Source organism: Erpetoichthys calabaricus, chromosome 1, assembly GCF_900747795.2.
Source record: "Erpetoichthys calabaricus chromosome 1, fErpCal1.3, whole genome shotgun sequence".
Lineage (NCBI taxonomy): Eukaryota > Metazoa > Chordata > Cladistia > Polypteriformes > Polypteridae > Erpetoichthys > Erpetoichthys calabaricus.
The window spans coordinates 245179553-245195092 of record NC_041394.2 but is presented as its reverse complement, the minus strand read 5'-3'; the positions used below and the strand labels follow the sequence as shown (position 1 = coordinate 245195092).

The 15540-nt window shown below is 40.1% G+C and overlaps 1 protein-coding gene across 1 annotated transcript in view; it reads left to right on the top strand.

Annotated features, from left to right (window-relative positions):
- Positions 1–325: 325 nt before the first annotated feature.
- The window catches only part of LOC127529042 (uncharacterized), a 481049-nt gene continuing 465834 nt past the window's right edge, over positions 326–15540 (top strand). Inside the window, exon 1 of the mRNA XM_051931387.1 lies at positions 326–2080. Within this exon, the coding sequence (XP_051787347.1) occupies positions 539–1507 (969 nt within the window). The 5' untranslated portion in view covers positions 326–538 and the 3' untranslated portion in view covers positions 1508–2080. The remainder of the gene's footprint in view (positions 2081–15540) is intronic.

Sequence of the window (15540 nt, the reverse complement as noted above, 5' to 3'; positions counted from 1 at the left end):
TGGAAATGAACTAAAATTTTCAAAACAAAGATACTTGGACTGAATTTTTTTTTTTTACGCATCTTACTAAATACTCATCAGCCACAGTGGATGCACAAACCAGTCTGTTTCTGGTCCCAAGCCCGGATAAATGGGGAGGGTTAACAATGACCGCCACCAGTACTGTTATTCAGCAGGGTGCTGGCAGAACTGAGCTATTGTTGGCCGAAGAAGAGGGGGGAGACATGACATGGAGAGAAGGAAGGTTAATATATTGTGCGTGCAAGTGACTAAATGGAGGGGGAGTAAGACCAGGTGGATCGGAGGTGGATTTAAATTGTTCTATCATGGTGTGGATGGGAGGAGAAATGGGGTAGGAGTTATTCTGAAAGAGCAGTATGTCAAGTGTGTTTTGGAGGTGAAAAGAGTGTCAGACAGAGTGATGATTATGAAGCTGGAAATTGGAAGTGTGATGATGAATGTTGTTAGTGCATATGCCCCGCAAGTTGGGTGTGCAATGGATGAGAAAGAAGATTTTTAGAGTGAGTTGGATGAAGTGATGAACAGTGTACCCAAGGGACAGAAAGTGGTGATTGGAGCGGATTTCAATGGACATGTTGGTGAAGGGAACAGAGGAGAAGAGGAGGTGATGGGTGGGTACGGTGTCAAGGAGGGGAATGAAGAAAGTCAGAGGATAGTGGATTTTGCCAAAAGGATGGACATGGCTGTGGTGAATAAATATTTTAAGAAGAGGGAGGAACATAGGGTGACGTACAAGAGTGGAGGAAGATGCACACAGGTAGATTACATCCTATGCAGAAGAGTCAATCTGAAGGAGATTGAAGACTGCAAAGTAGTGACAGGGGAAAGTGTAGTTAAGCAGCATAGGATGGTGGTCTGTAGGATGACGTTGGAGATCAAGAAGAGGAAGAGAGTAAGGGCAGAGCCAAGGGTCAAATGGTGGAAGTTGAAAAACGAAGATTGCAAGGTTGAGTTTAGGGAGAAGGTGAGACAGGCACTGGGTGGCAGTGAAGAGTTACCAGACAGCTGGGAAACTACAGCAGATGTAGTAAGGGTGACAGCAAGAAGGGTGCTTGGCATGACATCTGGACAGAGGAAGGAGGAAAAGGAAACCTGGTGGTGGAATGGGAAAGTACAGGAGAGTATACAAAGGAAGAGGATGGCAAAGAAGAAGTGGGATTGTCAGAGAGATGCAGAAAGTAGACAAGACTACAAGGAGATAAGGCGCAAGGTGAAGAGAGAGGTGGCGAAGGCTAAAGAAAAGGCGTATGATGAGTTGTATAAGAGGCTGGACACTAAAGAGGGAGAAAAGGACCTGTACCGGTTGGCTGGACAGAGGGACCGAGCTGGGAAAGATGTGCAGCAGGTTAGGGTAATAAAGGATAAAGATGGAAACGTACTCACAAGTGAGGAGAGTGTGTTGAGCAGATGGAAAGAGTATTTTGAGAGGCTTATGAATGAAGAGAACGAGAGAGACAGAAGAAGTTGGATGATGTGGAGATGGTGAATCAGGAAGTGCAACGGATTAGTAAGGAGGAAGTAAGGACAGCTATGAAGAGGATGAAGAATGGAAAAGCCGTTGGTCCAGATGACATACCTGTGGAAGCATGGAGGTGTTTAGGAGAGATGACAGTGGAGTTTTTAACCAGATTGTTTAATAGAATCTTGGTGAGAGGATGCCTGAGGATTGGAGAAGAAGTGTACTGGTGCCGATATTTAAAAATAAGGGGGATGTGCAGGAATGTAGTAATTACAGTGGGATAAAATTGATGAGACACAGTATGAAGTTATGGGGAAGAGTAGTGGAAGCAAGGTTAAGAAGTGAGGTGATGATTAGTGAGCAACAGTATGGTTTCATGCCAAGAAAGAGCACCACAGATGCGATGTTTGCTCTGAGGGTGTTGATGGAGAAGTTTACAGAAGGCCAGAAGGAGTTGCATTGCGTCTTTGTGGACCTGGAGAAACCTTATGACAGGGTGCCTCGAGAGGAGCTGTGGTATTGTACGTGGAAGTCGGGAGTGGCAGAGAAGTACGTAAGAGTTGTACAGGATATGTACGAGGGAAGTGTGACTGTGGCGAGGTCTGCGGTAGGAGTGACGGATGCATTGAAGTTGGAGGTGGGATTACATCAGGGATCGGCTCTGAGCCGTTTCTTATTTGCAATGGTGATGGACAGGTTGACAGATGAGATTAGACAGGAGTCCCTGTGGACTATGATGTTTGCTGATAACATTGTGATCGGTAGCGATAGTAGGGAGCAGGTTGAGGAGACCCTGGAGAGGTGGAGATATGCTCAAGAGAGGAGAGAAATGAAGGTCAGTAGGAACAAGACAGAATACCTGTGTGTGAATGAGAGGGAGGTCCATGGAATGATGAGGATGCAGGGAGTAGAGTTGGCGAAGTTGAATGAGTTTAAATACTTGGGATCAACAGTACAGAGTAATGGGGATTTTGGAAGAGAGGTGAAAAAGAGAGTGCAGGCAGGGTGGAATAGGTGGAGAAGAGTGTCAGGAGTAATTTGTGACAGATGGGTATCAGCAAGAGTGAAAGGGAAGGTCTACAGGACAGTAGTAAGACCAGCTATGTTATATGGGTTGGAGACGGTCTAACTGACCAGAAAGCAGGAGACAGAGCTGGAGGTAGCAGAGTTAAAGATGCTAAGATTTGCATTGGCTGTGATGAGGATGGACAGGATTAGAAATGAGAACATTAGAGGGTCAGCTCAGGTTGGACGGTTGGGAGACAAAGTCAGAGAGGTGAGATCGTGTTGGTTTGGACATGTGCAGAGGAGAGATGCTGAGTATATTGGGTGAAGGATGCTAAGGATAGAGCTGCCAGGGAAGAGGAAAAGAGGAAGGCCTAAGAGAAGGTTTATGGATGTGGTGAGAGAGGACATGCAGGTGATTGGTGTAACAGAACAAGATGCAGAGGACAGAAAGATATAGAAGAATATGATCCGCTGTGGCAACTCCTAACGGGAGCAGCCGAAAGAAGAAGACGACGACTCAATGCTTAAATACTTTCTGCAGCTGTAGAATTTTGGAAACATTGAAAAAATGCAGCTGCAGCTGCCATGGTCTAAAGACATACATCATAATTGACCCCTGAAAATTTTAGAAACTGGATGTTTCCCAAGTCCATACTGGGTATAAGCTGGTGATGTAGAAATCCTACCAAGCTTTGCGCTCGCATTAGGATTACAATAGGAGTTTTCTAAGTTTTTCCCACTGATATGATTAGTATATTAGTATAACACAAAAAGGAGCACATCACCACTCAATTGGTATGGTGACATTAGACCTCCTGTGAGATTTGATATTTTTTCAAAACTTTGCCTCTCAGTCTTTATGTTGTCATTGCTAAGATCATATCAATCTATCATACACTTAAGGTTTTTGTAGTCGCATTCTCTCTTTTTGGGGCTACTTCTTTGGAACTCTCTCTCAGTATATGTGTCTCCCAGTTTGGTTGATTTTCACTGTGAACATTCTAATTTGTCTTGAATGTGCACCTTTCATCTCAAGCATTTTAGGCTAGCTGTGCATTTGCTATCTTAATTATTGAATTTTTTATACCTACTCTACCCTGCAGCATTGGTTATCAGCTCTTTCTGTTAGCTTACTCCTGTGCGATATTAGATAATGAGTTTATGTACTAATTTGATGCAAGGATATCTCATGTCATGTTTTAGAATCTTAGTTTTTTTCCTACTACTTTTCTTTCCTATAAATTATATTATAATACATATACATGTAAAGCAGGGGTGTCCAATTCCTGTCCTGGTGAGCTGCAGTGGCTGTAGATGTTCTTTCGAACCCTTTTCCTAATCAGAGAACTGTTTTCACTGTTAATTAACGTCTTTTCCTTTCATTTTAATATCCTGTTATTAAGAACTCAGTTCTCTGAGTTGATTTGTTTCATCATTAAATGGCACCCAAACACAAATGAGATGTGAAACGAGCCAACAGATGACCGACTAATTGGAACGTCAAACCCCAGCCAGTTTCACTCCAACCAGTTTCTTAATGAGAAGCCAATTGCTGCTGTTAATTAAAGCCGTTATTGAATATCATGACTTGTTGCTGCTCTCAATTTGCCACAGCAGACTGTTGATTTTCTCTTTTTTTTCTAAGACCACCTTCAAGATGTTTTGGTGACTTGAGCAGACCAACATGACTGAGACCTTCACCTTTCTTTATTTTCATGTAAGCTGGTCATTTGGTGGCTTGTCTTGTGTCTCATTATTGTTTGGCTGCTCGTTAAAGAAAAAGAAACAACTAATGGGTCTGAGTCACGTCAATTAAAACTAAGGCAAAACAAGTTAATTGGCAGCAAACACGGCTCTCTAATTAAGAAGATGGTTAGAATGAAAACCTGCAGCCACTGCAGCCCACCAGGACTGGAGTTGGACACCCCTGGTGTAAAGCAATTACTGTGGCTAGTAATAAGCATAAATATTATATTTTTTAAAACTACCCTGAACTGCATTAAGAAGGAATGAGAATGTTGTGCCCTGTTATTATTGTGTTGATAAACAGTAGGTTCTGGAAATATGAAGTCTTTCCTTCAAGTTTCTGAACCCACCTAATTCAATCTTTGAGCCTATTCTGGCAGCACCAGAGATAGTAGATTCCTAAATGGGACACCGGTCCATCGCAGGACATAATTTAGATTAACTGCCAGAGGAAAATGCACACAGAGAGACAATGCACTACTACAAACAGAGAGTGACTAGGGTGGGATTTAATCCTGGTGTTCAGGACTGGGAGGCAACACCACAAACCATCGTGCCAGTGTTACTACTCTTTCTATGCTATCAGTTGTAATTAAAATAATTTATTACAATGTGGTTATAAAGTGATAAAAACCAACATTTAGCATTTGGCACACATGTGCACATGGGAGGCAGTCAAAGGTTGTCTGCGGAGTCAGGGTTGATGAAGTGCACCAAATGTCTTTTCTCCCTCTTCTACAGATCATCAGCAGGTAAACCCAGCATTTTATAGCAAATCTGGGTTTTTATGCCACCCTGGGGGATAACTCATGGATGACTTGCTATACAGTGATGGTATCACCTGGTCTGGATTGTCTTGAACGCTTCTAGAGGCTTCCTGTCAGCCCTTGCTTACCTCATATGCTGGAGTTGTTCTGAAGAAGTTACTGCCATTGCTCTCCCTACACTTAGAAGATTTACTCTCCCCAAATCTAACAGTTCCTAGTGGTCAATTTGGGCTTATCTTCTTCTCCCTGTCCATTCAGGATTCACTGGTGTCATGTTTCACACTAGGGCCATCAGTGCTCCAGGCAAGCTATTGCTTGTTGGGCAAACATCTACACACCACAAAACAAAGTCACAATCAATAGTTTTTAATAATCTCTTGTAAGTTTTATTTCTGATCATTTTACCTCTAACTTTAAATATATTGCTTTATTATTTTACCTTCATTACAGTCATATAAATTTTGTTTCAAAGAGGCAGGTGATAGTTTTCATTTTAAAAAGGAGGAGTTGGTTAATTTTGTGTCTGGATTATATTTTTGTTAATTTGTTTCTAGTTTTATTGTTATTTTGCTTATATTGTTAAGTTACTTTGTCATTCACTTTATCTGTTTTTTTCCTCCAGGGCATTACCATTTTGTTTATCTAGATTTCATAGGCCTAGCCATTTTGTGTGTCTAGTTGTTGTGATGCTACGTGGAGTGCATGTGATGCACAGGACACGTTATCCATGACATCATGGCAGCCATGCTCTATAAAATGGTCACTTGAAGTAAGAGAGAGGCCCTATTCTATAGGACTATTTCACCAAAAAATTACATATTTTATTTATATGTGTACATCCTGTGTACTTTGTAGTGATGGCCATGAAGAATTGCATGTATTTATGCAGAACAAAAATAACAAAGTTTATGATATAATAGGCGTCCATGGTGACTAATTCTGGATAACAACAAACTATATCATAAAGTCCATGGAAAAAAACTGACATCACTTGTCTTGAAAATTCCACGTTAGATCATCCATGTGGTGTAGCGGGTCCACAGGTCACGTCAAAAAGGCCACTTTTTAAATAAATAATGCAGTCTTCGCGGCTTATAGAGAGGGAGTGGTAGTGTGGCCAGAAGTAGTTCCCGGGGAAGTTCGTGATGCGGGCAGTCCTTGCTTAAGTGCACAGGTGAGGAGTTGTCTGCATCCGTAATTGTTGCCGGGAGCTGCTGATTGCCACACATGATCCACGTCCTCGTGATAAATAGAAGCGCAAGGCAGCTAGGAAGGGGGAATGAAAAATGATGAGCAGTCGATTGTGGTCTCTCCCGCTGAGCATTTTGTGAAGAGCGGGAGTGACTGGAAAGAGGATGGCTCACCGCGTAAGGCCAAGAAGGCAGCGGGAGTCGGGACTTGGGATGTGAAAGCCCCAGCGTGAGCGCCCTGGTCACTGGGGAGCCCAAGTAATGGTCCGGTTAAGCCTACCAGAGCCAGGGATTGGCGAGGCGAACAGACCAGCAGGAGAACGCAGAGAGAAGATCAGCTGCAGGTAGGGTGGCTCCCCTGGTGCAAAGCTTGGACGAGAGAAGCAGGGGAGTCACCAGTAGAAAGGCACCGGGCTTTGTATTAAAGGAACAGCTTCCAGCCATTGTTTTAACCTCGGGTTTTGAAAGATTTTTTTTCTATTGGATTTTAACCTCCACGATTTCACCTTGTTTTTATTGGATTATTTATTTGAAGGTTTTGATGCACTGCACTATTTATTTGAACACTGTTTTGTTTTGTTGATCTTTAAATAAAGGCATTTTGCATTTTTTGCACCATCCCCTTGTTTCACTGTTTGTGCCTCACTGCCTAGCTCATCGGTGACATTACCGACAATGTCGGGTTCAAGAGCTCCCAAAAGCAAGATGGGAGCTTGGAGCAGAACTTGCATCGTCACAATCCAGTGCTCACAGCATTCCAAACATGTATTTTTACTGAATGCATGTGTATTTATGCAATGCAAAATCCAGGGAGCTCAGGTGCACTTGAGCAGTTGAACTGTAGGCCTGCCTCATTTATTGTTCAGTAGTCCAGCCCAGTAACAGCTTATTCATTTGCCAAAATTATACTTCACGTGATATCAACAAACAGTGTGCACTGAGAGATTAATACATCTAAAGATTAGAAGTTAAAAAAAAGCAAGTGAAAGAATATGCCTTGCACTTCTGCATATCCAAGATGCTTCAACAAGTATAAGGTCAGTTCCTCTGTGCAGTTTCACAGACTGACGCTAAATAATGTTGGGGTACTCCAGTAGTGGCTCACTGCTATCAATTTAAATATAACAATGGGAGGTGGGTCTACAATTCAAATGTGCATTCCATTTTCATTCATGAGAGTGCTTTTGGATAATGGCTGATCTATATATACAAAATGACAAAACGTTTGGTGTCCAAGCTCGGATGTAATGTTACCCTGCATCCACAAGAGGGCTGCAATGTCCAATGAACAAAGGCAACAACAAGCAGAAAGAAAGGAATGTAAGGCTTGAATGTCTGATGAACAAAGACAACATGATGCACAAAGAAAGAGAGATGTAAGAGCTAGCATATCAAGTGAACAGTTGTTTCTAAATGTATTTTGTGATTGAAACAGACAGACTTACGACTGTACCGTCATGTCCATTTTAATAAATGGGCATAATTCTATGCTTTTAACAATATTTTAGTAAAATTACATGTATTCAGGATGTTGTCATATTATAACAACTCTCAACTTTCCAACATTAATGCATTTATGGAAATCTTCTGATTAAGACTTTTGCTTTGTTGCATGGTTTTCCATTCTAGTTAGAGTTTTTATTTTGACAGTTTCATGACTTCATATAACAGATCTCTGCTTCTTTTCAGGCAACACTTTTGCAGTTTTCATTAAGTGAAACATGTGCTCATCTCTGCTGTACTTCCATAAATAATTCTGTACATTCAGACCACTCCATCAATCCAAAATAAACATTATGTTTATATTTAACATTGTCTGAAATCAAAACATCTAAGTCGATATTTTTAATCCATTAAATCTACTTCATAACATGTAAATAAAAAAACTTGAGCCAGATGCATTATGATGGGAACAAAAGAAGATCACTAGAGGAAACCAATCATAGGACATTAATCAATGATGAAAGTTTGAGAGGTGACCTGCAAATGATTAGTCATGTCATTCAAAACTGGAAAATAATTTCCATTTTTATTTATTTATTTATTTTTTCATTTTCTTTGGCCTCTCTCTCCACCACTTCTTCTCCAGACTGAGAGGCCAGATAAGGGTTGTTACACAGACTAAATCCCACAAACATGGTATGAAAATCTGTTGGAGTCTGAGAAGTTTAATGCAGCTCAGAAATGTACTGTGTTGGGGAAATGTATATTTTAGGTTTATAAATAAGAATCCTGTAATGCACTCTGTCTGTTTTCTGTCTTGTTTCCAGTGCATCTGGCTCCCTGTGACTAAAAATTATTGAGTTGGTTTGAAAATGTTTTCTTATGTTATATTACGTTATATTAATAAAATGGTGTCCACCAGTTGTATCCATAAGCAGCAAAATGCCATGTGTTTCAATAGATTTCTAATTATCCAAACAATGGGTTTTGTGGTTGGTGGTGCACCATATATGAGGGTCACCTAAAAGCCGTGCACACAGTTACATTCTGATTTTGAAGTCTAATCTTGGCACTGTGCTTGAGCATGGTGTTTAATCTGACATTTCCACCTAATGCAAGCATGGTTAAGACCATCATTCAGCACCTGTGGGTTTCATTTCAAAATACTCTGCAGTCTGGTGCTGTTTTGTAATGGCATCAGCAATTTCTCCCACATGACAGTCTGCTTAAGAATTTTAAAATTGCACTAACCACCCAGAGGCAACAGTCTGAGAAAAAAAACGTGCATGAGCCTTTGTAGACAGGAGAGCATAATGAAGTTAATTAAGGGGGATTATAACACCTGTGGTTCAGGAGATTTTGACCCTAATTCGACTTTGTCTTTACAGTTCTTTTAATTTTTTTTTCTCTTGGCTGCTCAAACATACAGTACTTTGCTGTGAAGTCACTGTTGTGGGTACTTTTTCATGTGTATATTTGTTTCCATACATACTGATACTTGCCACTTCAAGTAGATATTATTTCCTCTGTTGAAAGGAAACATAATTCAACAATACAATATTTTGTAAACAATGACATTTAATCTAGGATCTTCTGCTTGCATTCTTCTGAAATACCAGCTTGATTTATTGAGTTGGTCGTATAAAATCAGCTAGAGGTTTTTGAAAAAAATAAACTATTCATTGCTATGCCATCACATTGTTTTTAATCATAATCTTTAAGGGAAGTCTCAACAGAACAATGATGTGTAATTTATAGTGTAACAATTTTTTTTCCTAATTTCTTACTGGCATTCATAAATTTATTTTGTATGTAATGATTACAAAGTGGTGCAATAATTAGTGCTATTGCTTCATTGCTCCAGCAGACTCAATTCAAAACCCCGCATGCGCAGTCTGTGGATTTTGTACTTTCTCCCATCTCACCATGGGTTCACTTCCATGGCCATGTGGAGTATTGTATGAACTTTGCTGCAAAATAAAGGAACATCTTTGTGAGAAATGATTTTCTAAGCATTGTTCTGGCTTAGAAACTTTTAGTAATGTTTGACAGTGACTTAGTGAACTCTTTTGATCTTTAATGAATGATCTCCGACTGCTTGTGTTAGGCAATGTCTGATTACCTCTGCCCCTCTGCCCCTGAATTACTAACATCGGTCTGTCTGAATTTTGTTAAAAGTTCTTCATAGGCACAACACAAAGTCATCCATATAGGTTCATCCATAAAACCCATGTAATAGACTTCTTTGTTCCAGTTAAGATAGGATGTTTTAAACAACGCTGACTCTGTAGATAGATAGGTAGATAGATAGATAGATAGATAGATAGATAGATAGATAGATAGATAGATAGATAGATAGATAGATAGATAGATAGATAGATAGATAGATAGATAGATAGATTGCATCCAGAAAGTATTCACAGCGCATCACTTTTTCCACATTTTGTTATGTTACAGCCTTATTCCAAAATGGATTAAATTCATTTATTTCCTCAGAATTCTACACACAACACCCCATAATGACAACGTGAAAAAAGTTTACTTGAGATTTTTGCACATTTATTAAAAATAAAAAAACTGAGAAAGCACATGTACATAAGTATTCACAGCCTTTTGCCATGAAGCTCAAAATTGAGCTCAGGTGCATCCCGTTTCCCCTGATCATCCTTGAGATGTTTCTGCAGCTTAATTGGAGTCCACCTGTGGCAAATTCAGTTGACTGAACATGATTTGGAAAGGCACACACCTGTCTATATAAGGTCCCACAGTTGACAGTTCATGTCAGAGCACAAACCAAGCATGAAGTCAAAGGAATTGTCTGTAGACCTCCGAGACAGGATTGTCTCGAGGCACAAATCTGGGGAAGGTTACAGAAAAATTTCTGCTGCTTTGAAGGTCCCAATGAGCACAGTGTCCTCCATCATTCATAAGTGGAAGAAGTTCGAAACCACTAGGACTCTTCCTAGAGCTGGATGGCCATCTAAACTGAGCGATCGGGGGACAAGGGCCTTAGTCAGGGAGGTGACCAAGAACCTGATGGTCACTCTGTCAGAGCTCCAGAGGTCCTCTGTGAAGAGAGGAGAACCTTCCAGAAGGACAACCATCTCTGCAGCAATCCACCAATCAGGCCTGTATGGTAGAGTGGCCAGACGGAAGCCACTCCTTAGTAAAAGGCACATGGCAACCCGCCTAGAGTTTGCCAAAAGGCACTTGAAGGACTCTCAGACCATGAGAAAGAAAATCCTCTGGTCTGATGAGACAAAGATTGAACTCTTTGGTGTGAATGCCAGGCGTCACGTTTGGAGGAAACCAGGCACCGCTCATCACCAGGCCAATACCATCCCTACAGGGAAGCATGGTGGTAGCAGCATCATGCTGTGGGGATGTTTTTCAGTGGCAGGGACTGGGAGACTAGTCAGGATAAAGGGAAAGATGACTGCAGCAATGTACAGAGACATCCTGGATGAAAACCTGCTCCAGAGTGCTCTTGACCTCAGGGTTGTTGTCCTGCTGAAAGATGAACCGTCGCCCCAGTATAAGCACACAGCCAATATATCAAAGAAGTGGCTTCAGGACAACTCTGTGAATGTCCTTGAGTGGCCCAGCCAGAGCACAGACTTGAATCCCATTGAACATCTCTGGAGAGATCTTAAAATGGCTGTGCACCGACGCTTCCCATCCAACCTGAAGGAGCTTGAGAATGGCTCCAAAGAGGAATGGGCGAAACTGGCCAAGGATAGGTGTGCCAAGCTTGTGGCATCATATTCAAAAAGACTTGAGGCTGTAATTGCTGCCAAAGGTGCATCGACAAAGTATTGAGCAAAGGCTGTGAATACTTATGTACATGTGATTTCTCAGTTTTTTTATTTTTAATAAATTTGCAAAAACCTTATTTCATGTTGTCATTATGGGGTGTTGTGTGTAGAATTCTGAGGAAAAAAAAGAATTTAATCCATTTTGGAATAAGGCTGTAACATAACAAAATGTGGAAAAAGTGATGCGCTGTGAATACTTTCCGGATGCACTGTAGATAGATAGATAGATAGATAGATAGATAGATAGATAGATAGATAGATAGATAGATACCACTAAACAGACCATTGCAATATACAAGTGTAAGCAATAACACATTACCTTTCAATTCCCTTCAGAGAGTAAAAGACTAACAGGCCCCAGCACTAAGAGGACTCATTAAACAGAAGTAAGAGATTATCTCAAATAACATTCTCGGCAGAGGGTACTTGAATCAGTCAATTGCTGCAGGAGTCCGTCTGTCTACCTAGAATGACATGCTGAGAGTGATTACCATACTGGTTATTGTCCATGGTGACAAGTAGTCATGTAAATGTCCTCTTCTTAATCTCTGCCTCTAGGGAGTCCAGACAGAGTCTTAGTGCATATCTCCATTTTTGAAGCTTGCTGGACTCACTTATTTCACAAGCAGACTGCAACAGAGAACATTGCACCAACTACAACAGATTAATAAAAAAATCTGTAAAAGTGGCCTGCATATTCCAAATGACCTAAACCACCATAGAGAAGAGAGGTGATTCTGGTCCTTCTTGTACAGACACTCAGACTCAGTAGTCCACTCTAGCCTGTACCCAGATGAACCCCTTGGTGTGTGAAGATTCTTATCATCTCTATGTGTCATCTAAGGCCTCTCCATTAATTGTGACAGAAGAAGAAGCAGAGTTAGACTTTTTGAGACCCACCTCCATCTTCTTTGTTTTACTTCTTTTGGTTCTGCTTTGCAATACTGCCCCCAGAAAGGGATATTAGCTCTACAAAGTGACAAAGTTCAATGCTGAGCAATACAAGATGATAAAGTAGTTTCAATTTCGGTACTGTCTCAAAGCCACAACACTGAGAAAACAGCTACAACAATGACATAATCCAATTATAAATTATAATTGTATACTTAGCTTGTTTTAAATAATCATTCAACATATAACCCACATCAGAATCTGCCAATAGAATATCAGCAAAGCAAATGTTGCTGAGGTAGTTAGAGCACTCAGTTTCTCTCTCAGTCTGTATTTGTTTTTTGCTATATGAGAGGAAATCTTGCTGATTAACAGAAAACATAAGTAAGTGTAGCAAACTGGGTAAAAGACAACCAAACTAAAAGATCAGGGGGTGGAAAATATGGCAATTTAAACTTCATCAATTCTTACACCAAAGCATAACCAAGGACAGCAACAAGGCACAGGGTGGTCACTCTGCATTAGCATGGTTCCTTCCAAGCAGATATTTTGTGGCAGACATAAGTTTCAATAGATGATATGCAAACTATTCTGAGGACACACATGGAAAAAGGAAAGGTGGAAGGCCAGAAACATAGCGGTCAGCTGAGTGCAGCAGTCAAAAGATACATCCAACTGATGCCCCTCTGAAATAACGCTTTATCAGCACTTCTATCAGCTTTGAACTCACAGTGACCACTGGAACCTAAGTACACCTACCGTATCTACACTCTGTCTTGTCTGAAATGATCTTCATGGAAGACTTCCTGCCAAAAAGTGTTTCTTTCAAAGCTAATCTACACATTCCACTGTTTTCTTTCTGTTTCTAGGTGGCAATTTTGTGGTTTCATTCCAAAACCTAAAGGTTAGGTTAATTGCCAAGGCTCCAGCCCCCTGCCACCCTGTAATGGGAAATGGTTGACTTCACTAGTGTAGTCCATGTTGTTTTAACCCCAGTATTTTGAGCTAGCGTTCACTATCAGGGTCAACTCATGATCCCATCTGCTTAATCCAATTCAAGCTTAACAGTGGCCAGACCCATTGGAACCATTGGTTGTCATATAAGAACAAATCCTGAAGGAAGAGCCAGTCCAGTACCGCACACACTCACTCATGCTCAAACAGAAAGGGCAAATCTGAAGTCATTTTGACTCATGCAGACACAGAAAGAACATGCAAATTCCATACAGATAGTGAGACCAGGATCTGAGCTTGGGTTCCAGAAGCTAAGGCCTAGCATTGCCAACAGTTTCACTACCATACCACCCATTTTTATCATTGTATCAATAATACTGTACATTGTTAAATTTTTTCAAAACATGGCATTAAAACAAAGTTTAGAAAAAACGTGGTAGACGCACTATATTTATACAGATTCCCAAAAGCTGGTTATATGAAACTGGAGGAGATTTTTGTAATGCTGGCTTTATGTTACAGGTTACTTTAACCCATCCAACACACCCTTCAGTTGCTCTCCATTTCCAGGCTCACATGCTCTTTTAATATGAGTTAATACTCACCACTATCTATTATTTAAGAATAAACACTCCAACATTTGACAGTTCACAAATCTTTTTAAAAATAGAAGGCAAACATTTGAAAATGTAGCAAAATGATAGGCACTAAAGGTTTAGGACTGGTCTCTGAGCCAACAATTACAAGATTCCTAAAAATGAAAAGCTTTTGGTTGATGGGAACGTTGTAGATAAACAGGAATTTTAACATTACTGCCATATGGTGTTTTCTTTTATCCAAGACATGAGAAGGCATGCAAAAAGCAATTGCTAAAAAAAAAAAATACATAATTATAGTTTGGGGAAAGACCAGTTCCTACCTGTGATCTACATTTTCAATCACATCAACAATCCAAAGAATTGCACTAGCTTCATTAGTATTCCAAAAGAATATATAACAATATTACTTTAGCAGCAAATGACTCTATTGTATGAGTATGGATTGTAAGTGATGATTTTTTTTTATTTTACAGATGCTTCTAAAGCATATTTTGGCATAAGGCTCAATACAATTATGAACAGCAAATGGGAAAGATTTGGACCAAGCATTTTTAGCCAAGTGTCCCAATCTGAAAAAACTGCCTGTACAGACTGTCACCTGCGACAAGGATTTTGTTTTCCCCTGTGTTGGATTAGAAAAAAGTGAAACCCTCTCACGCACATGACACATAAATCTTGTACCTGATGATGTACACGTCTGGAAGAGTGCCTAGTTTTGATCCCTTTTATAGTTGGTTATTCAAGCACACACTCAGCTGTCCTCGAGCACAAAAATGTGCAGTTTTTCTAAAGTTTTTTAAAACCTGATGCTGAAATAAAAAACATGTGACAGCTAGAAAAATTAATGACTTGTTCTTACATGATTTTACTAAGTGTTTGATTAACCAGTTATGTGGACGGTGAAAGGGTGTAAATAAACCTGAAAATGTCAGATTGGAGGTCAAGCCGCTTGCGATCATGCCATCTCCACTGTCAATAAAAAGTTAGCTCCTAGCGAAAATCTTACCTTGAATTTATTTTAATGACAATTCTTTATGATATTACCTGTCAACTAAATTGCCTTTTTGAAAAAAAAAGCAGCTGTATGAACTAATTTGAACTTAAAATAAAATGTTCACAGAATATTCAGCTTTGCAAAGAAACCTGTAAATTGTGCCACACAGGTAAAAAGTGAACCAGTAAATCTCAAGAGCTTATTTGCCAATCTAGTCATTCTTCCCAGGTCATTTTTTTTCTTCATTTCTGTTGCTGCCATATTCAGGTGCTTGTGTTTACTCTCCTTTATTCCTTTTTGGTCAGTAGTCTATGTGCTTTATATTGTTAGGTTACCATTTATTTTCTCAGTGATTCTTAGGTACTCGTTTTCTGCATGGTTACGGAGGGGCCCAATAAAATGAAACCTATGAAAATGTGCAAGACCTCTTCTCTTTGGACTTGTTCTGTGGAAGCTGGTATTTTTCTGTTAATTGAGCCAATTCTTTACAATTCTAGAATCACACATGTAGTGGCTTTCCCAACTTCATGAAGTACAAGGCAGGACACATCTTAGAAACAGGTGTCATTTGAGAGGGTGCACTAATGTACACACCCAGACTTACTTATGCCAGGACAAATTAGAATTGTCAGTAAGCCAAACATGCACATGTT